The sequence below is a fragment of the Coregonus lavaretus genome (assembly GCF_964263955.1).
Source record: "Coregonus lavaretus genome assembly, chromosome: 9".
Taxonomy (NCBI): Eukaryota; Metazoa; Chordata; class Actinopteri; order Salmoniformes; family Salmonidae; genus Coregonus; species Coregonus lavaretus.
Genome location: NC_139996.1, coordinates 51,104,115 through 51,125,507, shown reverse-complemented (window position 1 = coordinate 51,125,507; position 21,393 = coordinate 51,104,115). Strand labels below are relative to the sequence as shown.

The window sequence follows — 21,393 nt, the reverse complement described above, 5'->3', positions numbered from 1 at the left end:
GCACTACAAGTCCTTACACCATGGTAACCCTGCCTCCCTACAAGCTATGGGTATTGATCATATTCCGGCCTCTATTAGAAAAGGGGACCGTCTTAAACAGTTCAACCAAAGGGAAAGTTTTTGTATTTACAAACTACAGGCCACTAAATACCCTGGTTTAAATGAAGATATGGATTTCTCACCCCTTCCTGTAGGGTTGTGATAGGTCCATTTGCTGTCATCTAGTGGACATTGTGCTCAATTGCCCTCAGCTATTTTTAGACCGTTGTTGTTTATGTTTTGCTGGTTTCTAGTGTACTATGGAATATATTGCTTTCTTATTTTTGACACTTTTCCCAGTCATATTTAAGGTTAGAACTACCTTTCTAAGTGTTCTGATACTTCTAACTTAGAGTTGTATTTGTATGATAACATAGTTACAGTATTTCACTTTTTAATATGTATAGTATTGCTTACTAGGTGTGTCCAATCAACTTTGTAACCACTCCCTCTTCAAATTAGGGCTAATTGGAAAAGCTGTTCAAAGGACATTGTATTATTTCTTTGTACTCCCTGACGAAGGCCATGCAGCCGAAACGCGTCGGATTTAAAAAAAATACTTGTTTCTATTGAACATGCCATACTAATAAAGGCATTTTAATTAATTATATGAAGAGTGCCTTGGTCCTCCTTTCTTTTTGATCTCCTTTGTTTTGTTGATGTTGAGTGAGAGGTTATTTTCCTGGCACCACACTCCCAGAGCCCTCACCTCCTCCCTGTAGGCGGTCTCGTCATTGTTGGTAATCAAGCCTACTACTGTTGTTTCGTCTGCAAACTTGATGATTGAGTTGGAGGCGTGCTTGGCCACGCAGTCATGGGTGAACAGGGAGTACAGGAGGGGGCTGAGCACGCACCCTTGTGGGGCCCCAGTGTTGAGGATCAGCGAAGTGGAGATGTTGTTTCCTACCTTCACCACCTGGGGGTGGCCCGTCAGGAAGTCCAGGACCCAGTTGCACAGGGCGGGGTTCAGACCCAGGGCCTCGAGCTTAATGTTGAGCTTGGAGGGTACTATGGTGTTGAATGCTGAGCTATAGTCAATGAACAGCATTCTTACATAGGTATTCCTCTTGTCCAGATGGGATAGGGCAGTGTGCAGTGTGATGGCAATTGCAATATATCAATGAAGTATGAAGTAAAAAAGATTTTCCAGAAAGGAAAAAGCTAAAGAAATCGCTGACTAATTGTTGACAAAAATCTACTAATTGTGTTGATAAAATGTTGTTTTTCAATTTCTTTGAATCACAATATGCAATCAATTCAATTGACCCCAAAATACAAACTGCATTAAGTGCTTTGGGGTCAGTGGTCCACTCAGGTTACATTTGACATTCTGCAACAGCGCCAGTACAATGAGCTGGGGACAAACGTAGCTCTAAAATCATCTTGGTTATTTGTTCAATTTCTATTGCAAAAGACTCACTGCCACTTGTATCGAGGTAAGATATGTGTTTATCATATTGTGAAACCATAGGTGTGAAACGCAGTGAATGTAATATGTACAAATGCTACATTCTCATCATCGTTACCACCCTGATCCTGGCGACAGATGTTTACGCCGGCAGCGCGAGCCACTCGCTTATGTCTGGGCATTGTGCACCTGCTTTTGGTACAGTGCACGCGACTAGATGACGTGTTTTTAATATTATACACTCACTTGACGACTAAATTCTTCAAATTGTAGCATTTTATATAAGCTTGCTAGAAAGCAAGTCTTTCAAAAAATATAGATGCTTCGTTGTTGGTTCAATTGCCTTCATGGCTGAAGTGGCTAAACTAGCTAGCTGGCTAGAATAGCTAGCATAGCAGTGATAGCATAGCCTGATAAAAAATATTATGGCGAATTTCGATTAATTGTTCAGCTACCTTCAAAGGTACACCTGCACTTGCATATCCAATGACTGCAATGAACCTATGCTAGTGTAGACTATTTTGAAACGTTATAAGCTTGAAAATGAATGACTGTCATGATATTATGTAATGACTACTGTATGTAATGATTTGGCATCAGGATGCTGTCTTTGCATTAATTGCCCTATAGATATCTATCTGTAAAAAACGTTTCAGTTGATATATGATGTATTCAATTGACATATTTTTTTCCCACAGATTTGAGTCAAATAAAATGTGCTCTTTCCAGTGAAATATATAATTTTGACTTCACCATCAATATGCTGGCCCGGAAAGGCCCACTACTACCAGATGGGTTCTTTCTGACCCGACTGGCAGAGAATGCCAACCAGCCCAACCTGTTCAAAACCAAGTCCCAACGGGCCAGGTTTATAACCAAGAATGGATCTTGTAATGTGGCCCACAAGAACATTCGCGAGCAGGTCAGGAACATTTAGAAAATGTCTACTTTTCTTGGCCAAAAATCAAGTGCCTCAGAGTAGGAATCACTCATCTAGGATCAGCCCCCCCCCCTGTCCATGTAATCTTATTCGTTGTGATCTAAAAGGCAAAACTGATCCTTAATGAGCACTCCTATTCTGAGATGCTTGATACATACGGCCCCCAGATCTCCATTCCACTACGATAGTAACCATCTCTAGAATGCAGGCGGAGGAAGCTGGCACTTGAGCATCATCTAACAAACCCTGTTTGATTTACATTTGATTTACAGTGGAGTTGTACCTGTAATATGGATCGTTATTTTCATCTCTTGGCGACCACAGGGCAGATTCCTTCAGGATGTCTTCACGACTATGGTGGACCTTAAATGGCATTACTCCCTCCTCATCTTCACCTCGGCCTTCCTCTGCTCATGGATGCTCTTTGCCATGATGTGGTGGCTCATGGCCTTTGCCCACGGTGACTTGGAACCCCGTGACCCAAACGGGGAGCCCGGGCCCGTGCCCTGTGTCACTGCCATTAACTCCTTCACCTCTGCCTTCCTCTTTTCCATCGAAGTGCAGGTAAGCGTCCACTTACCAAACGTTTTGACATTGGTTTAAAAAACATTTTTGCTGATAGTTTTGTACAAACATATCAAACTACACTTAATGGGACCATTAGAAAACGTTAGAAAAATAGGATAAATCCTTTTTGTGTCACATTAATGAAATTGTCTTTGCTGCTGCACTGCACAATACAGTACAGTGTACACAGTATGTAGTCATTTATCTGATTTGACATATCCATCTGTCCTCCAGGTGACGATAGGTTTCGGGGGGCGAATGGTGACAGAGGAGTGTCCGCTGGCCATCATGGTGCTGATCGTCCAGAACATTCTCGGGCTGATTGTCAATGCTGTGATGCTTGGCTGTGTCTTCATGAAGACGGCTCAGGCCAACCGGCGAGCAGAGACCCTCATCTTCTCCCGGAACGCAGTGATCGCACCACGCCAAGGCCGGCCCACGTTTATGTTCCGCTTGGGTGACCTGCGAAAGAGCATGATCATCTCGGCCACTATTCAACTCCAGGTGATGCTCAGGGCCCAGTTTTTCTAAAGTTATCTATCTGGATTTCGCCAATCGGATAGGATTAAATGCATAGAAACAGAATGAATAGAACAGAAGTCCCCATTCACGTCAATGAGTCGTCCATTCTATTTAAATGCATTTAATCCTATCCGATAGCCAAAATCCAGATAGATCACTTTTGAAAAACTGGGCCCAGGATATACAATAATTGGTAGGGTTGGGAATTGCCAGGGACCTCACTATACGATATTATCACGATACTTAGGTACCGATACGATATGTATTGTGATTCTCACGATTGTGCCTTCAGAAAGTATTCACACACCTTGACTTTTTCCACATTTTGTTGTGTTACAGCCTGAATTCAAAATTGATTAAATTTAGATTTTGTGTCTCTGGCCTACACACAATACCCCATAATGTCAAAGTGGAATGATCTTTTTAGACATTTTTACAAATTAATACAAAATTAAAAGCTGAAATGTCTTGAGTCAATAAGTATTCAACCCCTTTATTATGGCAAGCCTAAATAAGTAAAGGAGTAAAAATGTGCTTAACAAGTCACATAATAATTGCATGGACTCACTTTCGGTGTACAATAATAGTGTTTAACATGATTTCTGAATGACTACATACAGTGGGGGAAAAAAGTATTTAGTCAGCCACCAATTGTGCAAGTTCTCCCACTTAAAAAGATGAGAGAGGCCTGTAATTTTCATCATAGGTACACGTCAACTATGACAGACAAATTGAGATTTTTTTCTCTCCAGAAAATCACATTGTAGGATTTTTAATGAATTTATTTGCAAATTATGGTGGAAAATAAGTATTTGGTCACCTACAAACAAGCAAGATTTCTGGCTCTCACAGACCTGTAACTTCTTCTTTAAGAGGCTCCTCTGTCCTCCACTCGTTACCTGTATTAATGGCACCTGTTTGAACTTGTTATCAGTATAAAAGACACCTGTCCACAACCTCAAACAGTCACACTCCAAACTCCACTATGGCCAAGACCAAAGAGCTGTCAAAGGACACCAGAAACAAAATTGTAGACCTGCACCAGGCTGGGAAGACTGAATCTGCAATAGGTAAGCAGCTTGGTTTGAAGAAATCAACTGTGGGAGCAATTATTAGGAAATGGAAGACATACAAAACCACTGATAATCTCCCTTGATCTGGGGCTCCACGCAAGATCTCACCCCGTGGGGTCAAAATGATCACAAGAACGGTGAGCAAAAATCCCAGAACCACACGGGGGGACCTAGTGAATGACCTGCAGAGAGCTGGGACCAAAGTAACAAAGCCTACCATCAGTAACACACTACGCCGCCAGGGACTCAAATCCTGCAGTGCGAGACGTGTCCCCCTGCTTAAGCCAGTACATGTCCAGGCCCGTCTGAAGTTTGCTAGAGTGCATTTGGATGATCCAGAAGAGGATTGGGAGAATGTCATATGGTCAGATGAAACCAAAATAGAACTTTTAGGTAAAAACTCAACTCGTCGTGTTTGGAGGACAAAGAATGCTGAGTTGCATCCAAAGAACACCATACCTACTGTGAAGCATGGGGGTGGAAACGTCATGCTTTGGGGCTGTTTTTCTGCAAAGGGACCAGGACGACTGATCGGTGTAAAGGAAAGAATGAATGGGGCCATGTATCGTGAGATTTTGAGTGAAAACCTCCTTCCATCAGTAAGGGCATTGAAGATGAAACATGGCTGGGTCTTTCAGCATGACAATGATCCCAAACACACCGCCCGGGCAACGAAGGAGTGGCTTCGTAAGAAGCATTTAAGGTCTCCAGATCTCAACCCCATAGAAAATCTTTGGAGGGAGTTGAAAGTCTGTGTTGCCCAGCGACAGCCCCAAAACATCACTGCTCTAGAGGAGATCTGCATGGAGGAATGGGCCAAAATACCAGCAACAGTGTGTGAAAACCTTGTGAAGACTTACAGAAAACGTTTAACCTGTGTCATTGCCAACAAAGGGTATATAACAAAGTATTGAGAAACTTTTGTTATTGACCAAATACTTATTTTCCACCATAATTTGCAAATAAATCCATTAAAAATCCTATAATGTGATTTTCTGGAGGAAAAAAATCTAATTTTGTCTGTCATAGTTGACATGTACCTATGATGAAAATTACAGGCCTCTCTCATCTTTTTAAGTGGGAGAACTTGCACAATTGGTGGCTGACTAAATACTTTTTTCCCCCACTGTAATCTCTGTACCCCACACTTAATATTATCTGTATGGTCCCTCAGTTGAGCAGTGAATTTCAAACACAGATTCAACCACAAAGACCAGGGAGGTTTTCCAATGCCTCGCAAAGAAGGGCACCTATTGGTAGATGGGTAAACATTTAAAAAAGCAGACATTGAATATCCCTTTGAGCATGGTGAAGTTATTAATTACACTTTGGATGGTGTATCAATACACCCAGTCACTACAAAGATACAGATATCCTTCCAAACTCAGTTGCCGGAGAGAAAGGAAACCACTCAGGGATTTCACCATGAGGCCAATGGTGACTTTAAAACAGTTACAGAGTTTAATGGCTGTGATAGGAGAAAACTGAGGATGGATCAACAACATTCTATTTACTCCACAATACTAACCTAACTGACAGAGGTCTGAGGTCTTGGCTGATTTCATTTGATGTTCCCATGATGTCAAGCAAAGAGGCACTGAGTTTTAAGGTAGGCCTTGAAATACATCCACAGGTACACCTCCAATTGACTCAAATGATGTCAATTAGCCTATCAGAAGCTTCTAAAGCCATGACATCATTTTCTGGAATTTTCCAAGCTGTTTAAAGGCACAGTCAACTTAGTGTATGTAAACTTCTGACCCACTGGAATTGTGATACAGTGAATTATAAGTGAAATAATCTGTCTGTAAACAATTGTTGGAAAAATTGCTTGTGTCAATCACAAAGTAGATGTCCTAACCGACTTGCCAAAACTATAGTTTCTTAACAAGAAATTTGTGGAGTGGTTGAAAAAAAACGAGTTTTAATGACTCTAACCTAAGTGTATGTAAACTTCCGACTTCAACTATATGTGTGCTGCAGAGGGACAAGAGAGCCATGAGAAAACTATTTAAAAAGAAGATGGAGAACAATCTTTGAAGGGAAAATACTGGTGTTTTGGTGCAGGTTCAGCCAACTAACGCAAAAATAATACTGCGATATTGTCAAACCGATACGATATATTGTCAAAAATAATATCCCGATATGGAACTATCATTTTTTCCCAGATCACTATTAATTGGGGCCTTCAGCGTAAATGTGAGGTGCTAGTTTTGGGTTCAAATGCAGTATGTTCATGTTCATGTTTACACTGTTATCACTGTGCAATAACCTCTTTCATCACAAAATGTACATTTATGGGTTATGTATGGTTATGAAAGTATGGTTTTAACAGATGACTGATGTCATGTGAAACCATTGAGGGGACTTGAGCTTCAGTGAGTGATGAGGAGCTCTCTAACATGTCCCCTCTTTCTCTCTCTCTGCCGGTGGCAGGTGATCCGCCGGACGGTCACCACTGAGGGTGAGGTGATCCCCGTCTGCCAGCTGGATATCCAGGTGGAGAATCCCCTTAGGAGCAACGGCATCTTCCTGGTGTCCCCTCTCATCATTAGCCACACCATAGAACGTGGCAGCCCACTCTATGAGGTCTCCGCCCAGTCCCTGGCCACAGAGGACATGGAGATCATCGTTATTCTTGAAGGTAGGATGGGAGGAGATTATGTGTAGTTCATAGGGATGTAACGATTCACCGATACGATTCACCGATACCGGTTCAAATGTTTAAGATCTAGTGCATAGGTCCCCAAACCGATTCAACTGCAGCATGAATTGTCAGAAAATCGATTCAAACGTTACGAACTGCTGTTTCACTAACTTTTATTACTCAGAAAATACCTCTAATCCTCTCCTTCAGTAGCCTATTTAACTAGTCAGATAACAACTGTGAACACATAGCGCAGCTGCTCGGGCCAACGAGAGCCTATCCCTGATCTAAAATGGGTATATCTGTGGTGCACCTTCAGCATTCAAATGCGTGTTAAATGGCTTTCGCAATGTCAAATCATAGGCTTTATTAGTTGGGTGACAACCAATGTAATTTGTTACCAAATGTGCTGTAGAAAATTGTGTTTTACCGGCAGAGTTGTGTAGACTGGAGTGGACACAACTCAAGTCTTGCTGATTGCACACCTTACTGCTGATTTGGGCTTTTCGATTGCCAGGTTCACCATAAGAAATAGTTTTGGTAGTTTTGCTTTAACACATTACACTCGTGGGAATTGGCCTACAGTGCATTCGGAAAGTATTCAGACCCCTTTCATTTTCCACATTTTGTTATGTTACAGCCTTATTCTAAAATGGATTAAATGAATTTTTTCCCTAATCAATCTACAAACAATACCCCATAATGACAAAGCGAAAACAGGTTTTTTAGAAATGTTTGCAAATGTATTACAAATAAAAACAGAAATACCTTACTTGCATAAGTATTCAGACCCTTTGCTATGAGACTTGAAATAGAGCTCAGGTGCATCCTGTTTTCATTGATCATCCTTGATGTTTCTACAACTTGATTGGAGTCCACCTGTGGTAAATACAATTGATTGGACATGATTTGGAAAGACACACACCTGTCTATATAAGGTCCCACAGTTGACAGCGCATGTCAGAGCAAAAACCAAGCCATGAGGTCGAAGGAATTGTCCGTAGAGCTCCGAGACAGGAATGTGTCGAGGCACAGATCTGGGGAAGGGTACCCAAAAACTGTCTGCAGCATTGAAGGTCCTCAAGAACACAGTGGACTTACATTATTCTTAAAAGGAAGATGTTTGGAACCACCAAGACTCTTCCTAGAGCTGGCCGCCCGGCCAAACTGAGCAATATGGGGAGAAGGGCCTTGGTCAGGGAGGTGACCAAGAACCCGATTGTCACTCTGACAGAGCTCCAAAGTTCCTCTGTGGAGATGGGAGAACCTTCCAGAAGGACAACAATCTCTGCAGCACTCCACCAATCAGGCCTTTATGGTAGAGTGGCCAGACGGAAGCCACTCCTCAGTAAAAGGCACATGACAGCCCACTTGGAGTTTGCCAAAAGGCACCTAAAGGACTCTCAGACCATGAGAAACAAGATTCTCTGGTCTGATGAAACCAAGATTGAACTTTTTGGCCTGAACGCCAAGCGTCATGTCTGGAGAAAACCAGGCACCACTCATCACCTGGCCAATACCATCCCTACGGTGAAGCATAGTGGTGGCAGCATCATGCTGTGGGGATGTTTTTCAGTGGCAGAGACTGGGAGACTAGTCAATAATCAAGGGAAAGATGAACGGCGCAAAGTACAGAGAGATCCTTGACGAAAACCTGCTCCAGAGTGCTCAGGACCTCAGACTGGGGCGAAGGTTCACCTTCCAACAGGACAATGACCCTAAGCACACAGCCACGACAACGCAGGAGTGGCTTTGGGGCAAGTCTCTGAATGTCCTTGAGTGGCCCAGCCAGAACCCGGACTTGAACCCTATCTAACATCTCCTTTAGAGACCTGAAAATAGCTGTGCAGCGACGCTCCCCATCCAACCTGACAGAGCTTGAGAGGATCTGCAGAGAATAATGGGAGAAACTCCCCAAATACAGGTGTGCCAAGCTTGTAGCATCATACCCAAGAACACTCGAGGCTGTAATCGCTGCCAAAGGTGGTTCAACAAAGTACTTATACTTTAATTTAGTATAAATAAATAAAAAATAAAAATAAACTGTTTTTGCTTTGTCATTATGGGTTATTGTGTGTAGATTGATGAGAGCCCCCCCCCAATTTAATCCATTTTAGAATAAGGCTGTAATGTAACAAAATGTGGAAAAAGTAAAGGGGTCTGAATACTGTATATGGATAGGGATAAATTGAAATGTTTCTTACAGAATAAATATGAAAAGCATATACATAAGCATGGTAGCAATTGAAAGGGAACAGTTTGGAGATTATGGGGAAATTATTAGATCAAAGTTGAGGACACAACCGTTTACCTGACACAAGACTGAATCCAAACATTACAGTGTTGATTTTATGTGGATTTTACATTTTCTGTACTTTTCGCTGCATTTATTAATAACGAAATCAGAAAATACTCTGAATACATTCAGTAACATGATAAGAATATTCCTGGGAAATGTGTGGTAGGTGCAACATAAGAAAAAAATGACAAGGGTTTGAGTGAGAGCACTAACTGGTGTCTCCAAGTGGCCACACACCTCTCCAAAGTGTGTACAGTTCCTTAGTAATTTCAATGCACTTTTGTGACTCAAAGAAGAATCTTCAACTATAACCATGTTCCATCCACAGTTTTTATGCTAGTAAAATCATACCGTATAAAACATAATCCTGAAAGCCGTGAGCTAAAAAGAAGGCAGCTAAATAAGTATACCGACATAGAAGCTTTCAATTAAATACTGGTCGGACTCGGATCAGGGGAGCGATTTGGACAGTGGGTATTTCGACTCGGCCGACGAAGATTGCTTTCTAGAAGGATTGGATCCACTTTGAGATCTGTAAGTAAATTATTTTCATGACTTTATATAGCTCATTTACTATATGTATTTCGTTTTTAATAAATTGTCTGCTTTTTTTGCTTTGGATTTTTGCTTTGGATTTATATAGGCCTATGTAACAAGTAATTTCAATGTTATATAATTCCAAAGTAGTTATTGTCAATGTTTCATATTAGTTCACTGTTTGCTGTTCTGTTTCATCCTTGTAACTTTGGAGAGGCCCCTAAACTCTCATGGCCATTGTTTATTTGTGGTTCTCACCTCTGCCTTTGTCTCCAAAGTGTCACTGTTTGCAGTGTGTGCTTCATATCTATGTGAATCACTGTACAGATAAAGTTTAGGCTTGGTGTTTTTACTTTACAGTAAATACTTTACAGTAATGTCGTGTCTTACAACAATATATCCCTTTATTTTATTCACCACAGAGTGGAGGATGCAGAGCATTTGAATGATGACATTTGGGAGCCACTCATCAAGGTCTTCACCCCCCACTGCTATGTCAATCACCCCATCTGATGGTTCTACATCCACTTTTCATTGACCTCTTGAAAAATAACATAGGGTCTTGTGGCACCATTCGTCCTAACAGAATCGGTTTCCCCAAGACCAAGGTAAACCACATGACAAAGACAGCGTAGAGGGGGACCATACATTGGATCAGGACTAACAAGCTGCTTTTTGTGAAATGGAAGGACACTAAGGAAGTAACCATGCTCACCACACAGCATAAGGCATTCAATAACAACTATGTGTCAAGGATGGTGAAAAAGGAAGAATGGAAAAACGAAGAATGTCCCCGTTTCTGTGAAGGACTACAATACCACTATGGGGGGGTGTCGACCTATCTGATACTCTGATAGGCTACTACCAGGTCCTCCAAAAGACCAGGAAGTGGTATAAGACTTTTTTTTAAACCCCTTTGTGGACATTGCTACAGTAAATGCTTTCATTCTCCACAAGCAGATGGCCAAAGCAAAAGGTCAAACCCCTCTCTCCCAGTTGGCCTTCCAAGAGCAGCTGGTTTTGGAAATGGCTGAATTGAGGGCCAAAAGCAACCTCACAAAACCCCCCACTCAAGGTGAGCGCCACTATCCAACTCACAAGACAAAAGATAGAACTGCAAGCATTGCACAAAACACGGGGGGAAAAAGGGTGAAATGCCAGATCTTCTCTCCGAAATGCCAGTTCGCTTTTTTGTTTCGTGGCAGAGAGGGACTGCTTCAAAGACTATCACGACATGCACAAGCTATGTTGAAAGTGAAATCTAATCATCTACACCTGGGATGTAAAACGAACACGAATGCCATTTGTAAATAGTTCCGCATATTTCTATTTTTGCACCTTTTTTAGCAAAGGACACGTGTGTAACCAAGTTTGTGTTTGATAAGACATTTTACTGGTTGTTCCTTAAAAGTAATTTCCTCTCAATCTTAAATAAACATGCCCCATTCAAAAAATACAGAACTAAGAACCGATATAGCCCCTGGTTCTCCTCAGACTTGACTGCCCTTGACCAGCACAAAAACATCCTGTGGCGTACAGCATTAGCATCAAATAGCCCCCGCGATATGCAACTTTTCAGGGAAGTTAGGAACCAATATACACAAGCAGTCAGGAAAGCAAAGGCTAACTTTTTCAAACAGAAATTTGCATCCTGTAGCACTAACTCCAAAAAGTTTTGGGACACTGTAAAGTCCATGGAGAATAAGAGCACTTCCTCCCAGCTGCCCACTGCACTGAGGCTAGGAAACACTATCACCACCGATAAATCTACAATAATCGAGAATTTCAACAAGCATTTTGCTACAGCTGGCCATGCTTTCCATCTGGCTACCACTAACCCGGCCACCAACTCTGCACCCTCTGCTGCAACTTGCCCATGCCCCCCCCGCTTCTCCTTCACACAAATTCAGACAGCTGATGTTTTGAAAGCGCTGCAAAATCTGGACCCCTACAAATCAGCTGGGCTAGACAATCTGGACCCTTTCTTCCTAAAACTAGCCGCCGAAATTGTCGCAACCCCTATTACTAGTCTGTTCAACCTCTCTTTCATAACGTCTGAGATCCCCAGAGATTGGAAAGCTGCCGCGGTCATCCCCCTCTTCAAAGGGGGTGACACTCTAGATCCAAACTGCTACAGACCTATATCCATCCTGCCCTGCCTTTCGAAAGTATTCGAAAGCCAAGTTAATAAACAGATCATCGACCATTTCGAATACCACCGTACCTTCTCCGCTATGCAATCTGGTTTCCGAGCTGGTCACGGGTGCACTTCAGCCACGCTCAAGGTCCTAAACGATATTATAACCGCGATTGATAATAGACAGTACTGTGCAGCCGTCTTCATCGACCTGGCCAAGGCTTTCGACTCTGTCAACCACCGCATTCTTATTGGCAGACTAAATAGCCTTGGTTTCTCAAATGACTGCCTCGCCTGGTTCACCAACTACTTCTCAGATAGAGTTCAGTGTGTCAAATCGGAGGGCCTGTTGTCTGGACCTATGGCAGTCTCTATGGGGGTGCCACAGGGTTCAATTCTTGGGCCGACACTTTTCTCCGTGTATATCAATGATGTCGCTCTTGCTGCTGGTGACTCTCAGATCCACCTCTACGCAGACGACACCATTTTGTATACATCTGGCCCTTCATTGGACACTGTGTTAACAAACCTCCAAACGAGCTTCAATGCCATACAACAATCCTTCAGTAGCCTTCAACTGCTCTTAAACACTAGTAAAACTAAATGCATGCTTTTCAATCGAACGCTGCTAGCACCCGCCCACCCGACTAGAATCACCACTCTCGACGGGTCTGACCTAGAGTATGTGGACAACTACAAATATCTAGGTGTCTGGTTAGACTGTAAACTCAACTTCCAGACTCACATAAAGAATCTCCAATCCAAAGTTAAATCTAGAATCGGCTTCCTATTTCGCAACAAAGCCTCCTTCACTCATGCTGCCAAACATGCCCTCGTAAAACTGACTATCCTACCGATCCTTGACTTCGGCGATGTCATTTATAAAATAGCCTCCAACACTCTACTCAGCAAATTGGATGTAGTCTATCACAGTGCCATCCGTTTTGTCTCCAAAGCCCCATACACTACCCACCACTGTGACCTGTACGCTCTTGTTGGCTGGTCCTCACTACATGTTCGTCGTCAAACCCACTGGCTCCAGGCCATCTATAAATCACTGCTAGGCAAATCCCCGCCTTATCTTAGCTCATTGGTCACCATAGCAGCACCCACCCGTAGTCTGCGCTCCAGCAGGTATATCTCACTGGTCATTCCCAAAGCCAACACCTCCTTTGGCCGCCATTCCTTCCAGTTCTCTGCTGCCAATGACTGGAACGAATTGCAAAAATCTCTGAAGCTGGAGACTCTTATCTCCCTCAATAACTTTAAGCATCAGTTGTCAGAGCACCTTACCGATCACTGCACCTGTACACAGCCCATCTGAAATTAGCCCACCCAACTACCTCATCCCTATATTGTTATTTAATTTGCTCTTTTGCAGTCCAGTATCTCTATTTGCACATAATCTCTTGCACATCTAGCATTCCAGTGTTAATACTATTGTAATTATTCTGCACTATAGCCTATTTATTGCCTTACCTCCATAACTTGCTACATTTGCACACACTGTATATATATTTTCTGTTGTATCTCTGACTTTATGTTTTTTTTACCCCATATGTAACTCTGTGTTGTTTTTGTTGCACTACTTTGCTTTGTCTTGGCCAGGTCGCAGTTGTAAATGAGAACCTGTTCTCAACTGGCTTACCTGGTTAAATAAAGGTGAAATAAAATAAATAAAAAAAATAAATAAATAAATATTTTCTAATGTATATCTGTTGCTTTTGATATTGTTTATTTGTATGTGGGACCAATACATTGGATATGCCTAGGCTAAACGTTCAGGCACTTTGGAGAGGATGAAAAAACACTTGGATATCCCCTATACAGTGGGGAAAAAAAGTATTTAGTCAGCCACCAATTGTGCAAGTTCTCCCACTTAAAAAGATGAGAGAGGCCTGTAATTTTCATCATAGGTACACGTCAACTATGACAGACAAATGGAGGGAAAAAAATCCAGAAAATCACATTGTAGGATTTTTAATGAATTTATTTGCAAATTATGGTGGAAAATAAGTATTTGGTCACCTACAAACAAGCAAGATTTCTGGCTCTCACAGACCTGTAACTTCTTCTTTAAGAGGCTCCTCTGTCCTCCACTCATTACCTGTATTAATGGCACCTGTTTGAACTTGTTATCAGTATAAAAGACACCTGTCCACAACCTCAAACAGTCACACTCCAAACTCCACTATGGCCAAGACCAAAGAGCTGTCAAAGGACACCAGAAACAAAATTGTAGACCTGCACCAGGCTGGGAAGACTGAATCTGCAATAGGTAAGCAGCTTGGTTTGAAGAAATCAACTGTGGGAGCAATTATTAGGAAATGGAAGACATACAAGACCACTGATAATCTCCCTCGATCTGGGGCTCCACGCAAGATCTCACCCCGTGGGGTCAAAATGATCACAAGAACGGTGAGCAAAAATCCCAGAACCACACGGGGGGACCTAGTGAATGACCTGCAGAGAGCTGGGACCAAAGTAACAAAGCCTACCATCAGTAACACACTACGCCGCCAGGGACTCAAATCCTGCAGTGCTAGACGTGTCCCCCTGCTTAAGCCAGTACATGTCCAGGCCCGTCTGAAGTTTGCTAGAGTGCATCCAGAAGAGGATTGGGAGAATGTCATATGGTCAGATGAAACCAAAATATAACTTTTTGGTAAAAACTCAACTCGTCGTGTTTGGAGGACAAAGAATGCTGAGTTGCATCCAAAGAACACCATACCTACTGTGAAGCATGGGAGTGAAAACATCATACTTTGGGGCTGTTTTTCTGCAAAGGGACCAGGACGACTGATCCGTGTAAAGGAAAGAATGAATGGGGCCATGTATCGTGAGATTTTGAGTGAAAACCTCCTTCCATCAGCAAGGGCATTGAAGATGAAACGTGGCTGGGTCTTTCAGCATGACAATGATCCCAAACACACCGCCCGGGCAACGAAGGAGTGGCTTCGTAAGAAGCATTTCAAGGTCCTGGAGTCTCAAGATCTCAACCCCATAGAAAATCTTTGGAGGGAGTTGAAAGTCCGTGTTGCCCAGCGACAGCCCCAAAACATCACTGCTCTAGAGGAGATCTGCATGGAGGAATGGGCCAAAATACCAGCAACAGTGTGTGAAAACCTTGTGAAGACTTACAGAAAACGTTTGACCTGTGTCATTGCCAACAAAGGGTATATAACAAAGTATTGAGAAACTTTTGTTATTGACCAAATACTTATTTTCCACCATAATTTGCAAATATATTCATAAAAAATCCTACAATGTGATTTTCTGGATTTTTTTTCCTCATTTTGTCTGTCATAGTTGACGTGTACCTATGATGAAAATTACAGGCCTCTCTCATCTTTTTAAGTGGGAGAACTTGCACAATTGGTGGCTGACTAAATACTTTTTTTCCCCACTGTATGTCCCCCGACACCACCACAATGTTTGAGGGAGGTTGGTGTTATAGAAATTTAGTTTTTGTAGTGAACAATAACTTTTAGGCACATCCAGTGTGCAAAAACAGTGCAATTACCACATTCGGACACTTTGGAGAGGTTGAAAGGACACTTGAATGTACCCTGGATACCCCATAACACCACCAGAATGTTTGAGTCAGGTTGATATGGAAGAAATTGTGTTTTTATACTGAACAAATAGCATTTAGGGATTGCAAATATGTAATAGCACTGTAATGATCTAATTTACAGACATATGCCACTTTGGAGAGGTTTAGGGACACTTGGAAACGGTCCGTGACCACACCTGACACCACTTACTTAAACATCTGCCCATTTCTAGTTGTTAGGTCTATCAATCCCATTTTTTTCTGATATTGTTCACATGTTGTGGAAGCCATCTGATGTGTTTCCAGCTCTGGGAATCAATAATTCACTTATAGCTTGTCAATGAAAGATGACTTCCAAAATATATATATATTTTAAAATGGTTATTTTGTGTGTGCTTGATCTTGTGTATTCTGAACTATGTAACTCCTATCGATAATTTCCTCATAATCTACCAGATGTCTTTTCTCCAAATATACCAAGTTTTGGCATGTCAGAATCATGTAATTATGCATGAATAGCAGTTACTTTTTGGTATTACATTTAAGAGGTTAACCCGGAAGCCAGCCTCACCAATGTGTCGGAAGAAACACCGTCCAGCTGGCGACCGAAGTCAGCTTGCAGGCGCCAAGCCCGTCACAAAGAGTCGCTACAGCACGACGGGACAAGGAAATCCCGGCCGGCCAAACCCTCCCCTAACCCGGACGACGCTGGGCCAATTGTGCGCCGCCTCATGGGTCTCCCGGTCACGGCTGGCTGTGACACAGCCTGGGATCAAACCCAGGTCTGTAGTGACGCCTCAAGCACTGCGATGCAGTGCCTTAGACCGCTGCGCCACTCGGGAGGCCTGCCTAGTCACTTTTACCCCTACCTACATGTACATATTACCTCAATTACCTCGTACCCCTGCACATTGACTCAGTACTGGTACTCCTTGTATATAGCCTCGTTATTATTTTATTGTGTTACTATTTCCTTAGAAAATGCCTGTAACTTTATTTAGACATAGCCTATTTAAAACAAGTTGTTTTGTTTTTATTAGAATTTGATTCAAATTATAAACTGTATTTTTAGACCTTATCAATAGCCTAGTGAATTTAATCTAGTTTATTGACTACGTTTGGCATGTCCATGTCCAGACTGCAACTTATAAAAGGCTTCCCCCTATATCAGTGTGAATGCTATAGCCTATGTTTAACAATGTAATTCCATATTGAAGCAATGCAATGAGAACAATGGGGACTGCAAACATGTTCAACATATTTAGAAAATATGGGGCAGGCTATTTAAACCCCTAGGCTATTACGGACTAACATTCTAAATAGAGTTGATGACTACGCAATACATAAGACTGTAAATACACAACTTGAAGCAACCACATTTTTAGCCATAGAGCACGTTCTGATTGGCCAGAGAGGGGCCAAGCTTCGACACACCCACTACTTGTTTATTCATCAAAACCCAGCCCTTTCGCACCACCGCCAGCTACTGCGGCCATAATTCCGGTTGTGAAAATAACTAAAATATTTCTGACACCACCAAACCTATAAAGCTTCCGCCAGCGATAAGATTTACCATTGCGTTAGGTTTGTTAAAATAGAGCCCACAACCTTCAAGTGATAGTTCACTCCAAAATCAAAGTTTGTCAGATGTTTTCAGACCTCAAAGGTGGTCTACTGTAGCCCTTAAAATTCACGTTTTTTTTGGTATTCTATTTCATGTCCCCAGTATCACAAACGAATTTCAAACAAATAAATGATTTTTGAATTTCATTGAAAGTAATCAATAACTTGTGGTATTCTGATTTGTCAAAAACAAATGACCGATTTATTTTCTTTGTTGATTGACAGGTGTGGTGGAAACCACAGGTATCACCATGCAGGCACGTACTTCCTACACCCCCGAGGAGATTCTGTGGGGCCGGCGTTTTGTTTCCATCATGACGGAGGAGGATGGCCGCTACTCAGTGGACTACTCGAAGTTCGGGAACACTGTCCCTGTGCGCATGCCCTCCCTCAGCGCCAAGGAGCTGGACCAGATACGAGGAGTGCAGGAGGGGGACGTGCCTGAAGGCCAGCTACAGGGCTGGGGATTGGTCAGGGCTGGCAGGGGAGGGTTCCGAAGAGGGGGCCGGACTTGTGATAGCAGCTCTGCCTCCCGGCCCTGGTATGCAGCACAGCCAGAGAAAGAGGAGCATGTGAAAGCAAAGGAGAAGAATGGGCAGAAGAAAACAGTTCAGCTAGAAGAGATTGGCCGAAAGATTGAGGTGGAAGGTCTGGGAGACTTTAGTGACAGAGAATAGTAAAATTGATGCGTGAAAATAAGGTACATGTATTGATATAATGCTCTAGTAAAATTATTACCCTTTGTTGTCATTTTATTTTTGTAGTTGTGTTGACTTAGGGCTTTATTCAGTCCACACCACGGAAGTTTAGTTTTACAGCTGATTGAAATTTAAAGGCAATGTTCCCGCTTTAGTTGGCTCAATCAGAAATTACCTTTAAATGTATATATGCGGGATCTGTAACACTTCAGCTTTAAAGATTGAATATTATTCAACAGTATTGTCATTCTTATTTTACCTTTTAACATAAATTAAGTTAAATTGTAAGAAAGCACATGTGTAGCCTCAAGGAGCTCATGATAATCACAATGGAGAGGATTCCCAGAAGCCTTTTTATAACCCACTGTATCCCACATAATACCACAGGATGTTTAAGATGTATTTATTTGTATTTATTGATAACCAATTTTTGATGTGAACCGTAAATTATATTAAATGTTGTGCAAACAACTGGTGTAATAGCAACTTTCCCTACCCACATCCGTCCGACAAATTGTCATAAAAAAAAAAAAAAGTTGAAACCATTTCAGAAAAGATTAACTGTTTAAATAATTAAAAGGTGCACTTAGCCGTACTTTCAAAAGTGTGTCTTAAATTGCAGTGTGTTGATGGAGTATCCAATACTTTTGTTGCTTTTTTTTTTTGCTAGCTAGTAAGCTAGCTGCTGGTTGGACGTTGTATTTTGAGGAAACTTAACAGTCCATTTAGGGCAGCTACAGGCTACTGTGGATAACCCCCTTTCTATTACAAACAGGGTTACAAAGAAACGTGAAACAGTCTCTTTCATATACCGGTAGGTCATTTTATTGGTTTGGGTGAGTCTTTTACAAGTGAGGATAAAACTGATTGACAATTTACAACTTTTAACATGGTTTAAAATGTTAAATGTTAATATTATTGAAACATATTTCTTATCACAAAATGTAAAACACTGTGGAAATACATTTTCAATTTACATTTTTTTCCAGTCTTGACTTGGGTGATTACGTGCCTAGGTCGGTGAATAGACTACTAGCATATCCCATCCCATCTGTGCAGCCTATCTTCGTGACTATTCTGCCTTCCAAGTAAAATTGATTAATCATCATGGTAAAATGAGGCTGTGGTAAGTGTACATAAAGTGGGAGGAAACCCTCCTTCAGACTACAGTAGCTAACACATTATTCATTATTACGGCCTCCTGTAGCTCAGTTGGTAGAGCATGGCGCTTGCAACGCCAGGGTTGTGGGTTCGATTCCCACGGGGGGGCAGTATGAAAAATGAAAATGTATGCACTCACTAACTGTAAGTCGCTCTGGATAAGAGCATCTGCTAAATGACAAAACAAAAAAAATATTGGATGAACGAGGTTGTCTTAGCCTGATGCTTCTGAAGCTAATGGCCTAACCCAAATATGCACATAAAACAGTCAAGGATCAATTTACAACAACGAAAATAAATAAACATTTAGATTTCTATTTTGAGTGTTCCTCTAGGTTAGTTCACTGAAACAAAAGCATGTGAGAAAACAGGAAGACTGCAGCTAAGTCAGACATTGTTCATCCACAATTTAAACAACAAATTGAACTCGATCAACAATAACAACCTAAATTCATATCACTGACTGCAATCAATCTCCAGCTCCATTGACGGCTCTGCATGGCAGTTGGAGCTCACAGTGAGGACCACCAGAAGACCAACAGTGACCCCATCAAAGCGAAAACTGGCCATCTCGTGGCAAAAGTGGTACTACTGTTACACAGGTTGCTGTTGCAACACCGGTAGGTGAATCCGGAGACTGCAGGGAACATCTGGGACAGCCGAGAATTGTCACAGTCTGTGTATCTGATACACTGTCGAATTGTCTTCCCACCTAAACAGAATAAAACTGTTATTCAATCACAATCAAATACCGTAGACTGAAAATAGGAATATACTAAATGTGTATGAAAGTTTCAGCCAATGTCCTACAAATGGTGTAATCAGATTTCAATGTAAGATTTACCCATCCAAAAGCCTATAGCAAACATATTTACATTACATTTTAATCATATAAGACACTCTTATCCAAAATGACTTTAAAACACACCTCTTTCACTCAGAGATAAACAGGAATCTTCATAAGTGCAGTCTTGAACATTTTCGCAGCGCCCTGTGTAATCGGAACACTTGAAGCACCGAAGTGCACAGCCTAAAAAAAACAAATATTTTAGTGAGTAGGTTATTTGAAGTCAGAGATATTTTCAAACATCCAATTTATACATTACGTTTGCATCGCTCTGAGAGTACAATTAAGTTTGCATGAATCCAAGGCAAGAAAACATTTGCAGTGATCTAAGAATTAAACTACAAACTGCTTTTTTTTTTCATGCCAACATATTAAACACATCAGAAACATATCATATATAACATGTCACAAAATGAAGCAATTCTTTGAATGAATGAGTTGTTTAGTATTCCTCATCTTTCACCAAAACATGTGATATAGGAAGTACAGTAGTAGTCAAACCTCATACAGCAATTTAAAAGCGCACTACAGCCAAAGTGCACTTACCCAAATCGAGTATCCCAAAACAGACCACCAAGCATAGTCCAAGGGAGCGCTTCATTTTTGCTACCTCGTAATGTCCCCTAAAATACAGTATTCTTAAGAGAAATTTGAAATCTGCAGACAAACTAGATCAAACACATGAATCATCAAGCTGTATCCTTCTTGTAGCAGTCAGTATGTAAAGTCTTAACCATTCCCAGATACCCTCCAAAAATACAAAGGGAATTAAGACAAAGGTTAAATTAAGTTGCTAACCAGGACACAATCAATACTCACACCTACTCTATTGATTAGCGTTATGCCTCCTCCAAGTTCAGCATGAAATGACCGGCAGCAGTCAGGCTGACCTATCTAATATGAAGACTTCTTTGTCCAGTACAAAGGGTCTCTGTCAAACTCTGCTCCTCCCCCAGTCCCCAGAGGAACTGTTTAATTCTGTCTTACTGGTTCTGGCATTCTTTCTATGGAGAATATTTCAACAAAACATGCACCCAGAATACAACAAAAATAAATGTATGTGCATTTTATTAATGTCATATCAAGACGTATTTTTCCTTTCCTTACTCTGCTTTTCAGGACAACCTATGAAAGGTTACCTACTTTAGCTGGAAAACAAACCTGTCTGTCAAAATACTAAAAAATGACTTCACTAATTCAAGTCCCTTGTGTTATTACAAATGTGTGATGCTCCCTCTAACACCAATGGAGCAAAGTCTAGGGCAACAGAGTACCCTGCAGTATTAAGGAACTGGTATGGAAGGTAGCCTACAAGCGATTGTCAACATTTCATATACAT

The 21,393-nt window shown here is 41.6% G+C and overlaps 2 protein-coding genes across 2 annotated transcripts; one reads left to right on the top strand and one right to left on the bottom strand.

The window, feature by feature from the left end:
* Positions 1-1,354: 1,354 nt before the first annotated feature.
* Positions 1,355-18,524, top strand: kcnj11l (potassium inwardly rectifying channel subfamily J member 11, like). Its single transcript, XM_084168963.1, has 6 exons — positions 1,355-1,475; positions 2,146-2,369; positions 2,712-2,951; positions 3,189-3,458; positions 6,986-7,193; positions 17,574-18,524. The coding sequence occupies exons 2-6, from the start codon at positions 2,208-2,210 to the stop codon at positions 18,023-18,025; spliced, it is 1,332 nt and encodes a 443-aa protein (XP_084025089.1). The 5' UTR covers positions 1,355-1,475; positions 2,146-2,207; the 3' UTR covers positions 18,026-18,524.
* Positions 18,525-18,862: 338 nt separating this feature from the next.
* cd59b (CD59 molecule (CD59 blood group) b) lies at positions 18,863-20,655 on the bottom strand (the record flags this gene model as incomplete). The annotated part of the gene is made up of 3 exons (XM_084169329.1): positions 18,863-19,919; positions 20,136-20,237; positions 20,601-20,655. The coding sequence occupies 3 exons, from the start codon at positions 20,653-20,655 to the stop codon at positions 19,720-19,722; spliced, it is 357 nt and encodes a 118-aa protein (XP_084025455.1). The 3' UTR covers positions 18,863-19,719.
* Positions 20,656-21,393: the final 738 nt, after the last annotated feature.

Coding starts and splice junctions, on each gene's coding strand:
- kcnj11l (XM_084168963.1), top strand. CDS start 2,208: ATGCTGGCCCGGAAAGGCCCACTACTACCAGATGGGTTCTTTCTGACC. Junction 2,370..2,711: donor ACAAGAACATTCGCGAGCAG/GTCAGGAACATT, acceptor TGGCGACCACAG/GGCAGATTCCTTCAGGATGT. Junction 7,194..17,573: donor GATCATCGTTATTCTTGAAG/GTAGGATGGGAG, acceptor GTTGATTGACAG/GTGTGGTGGAAACCACAGGT.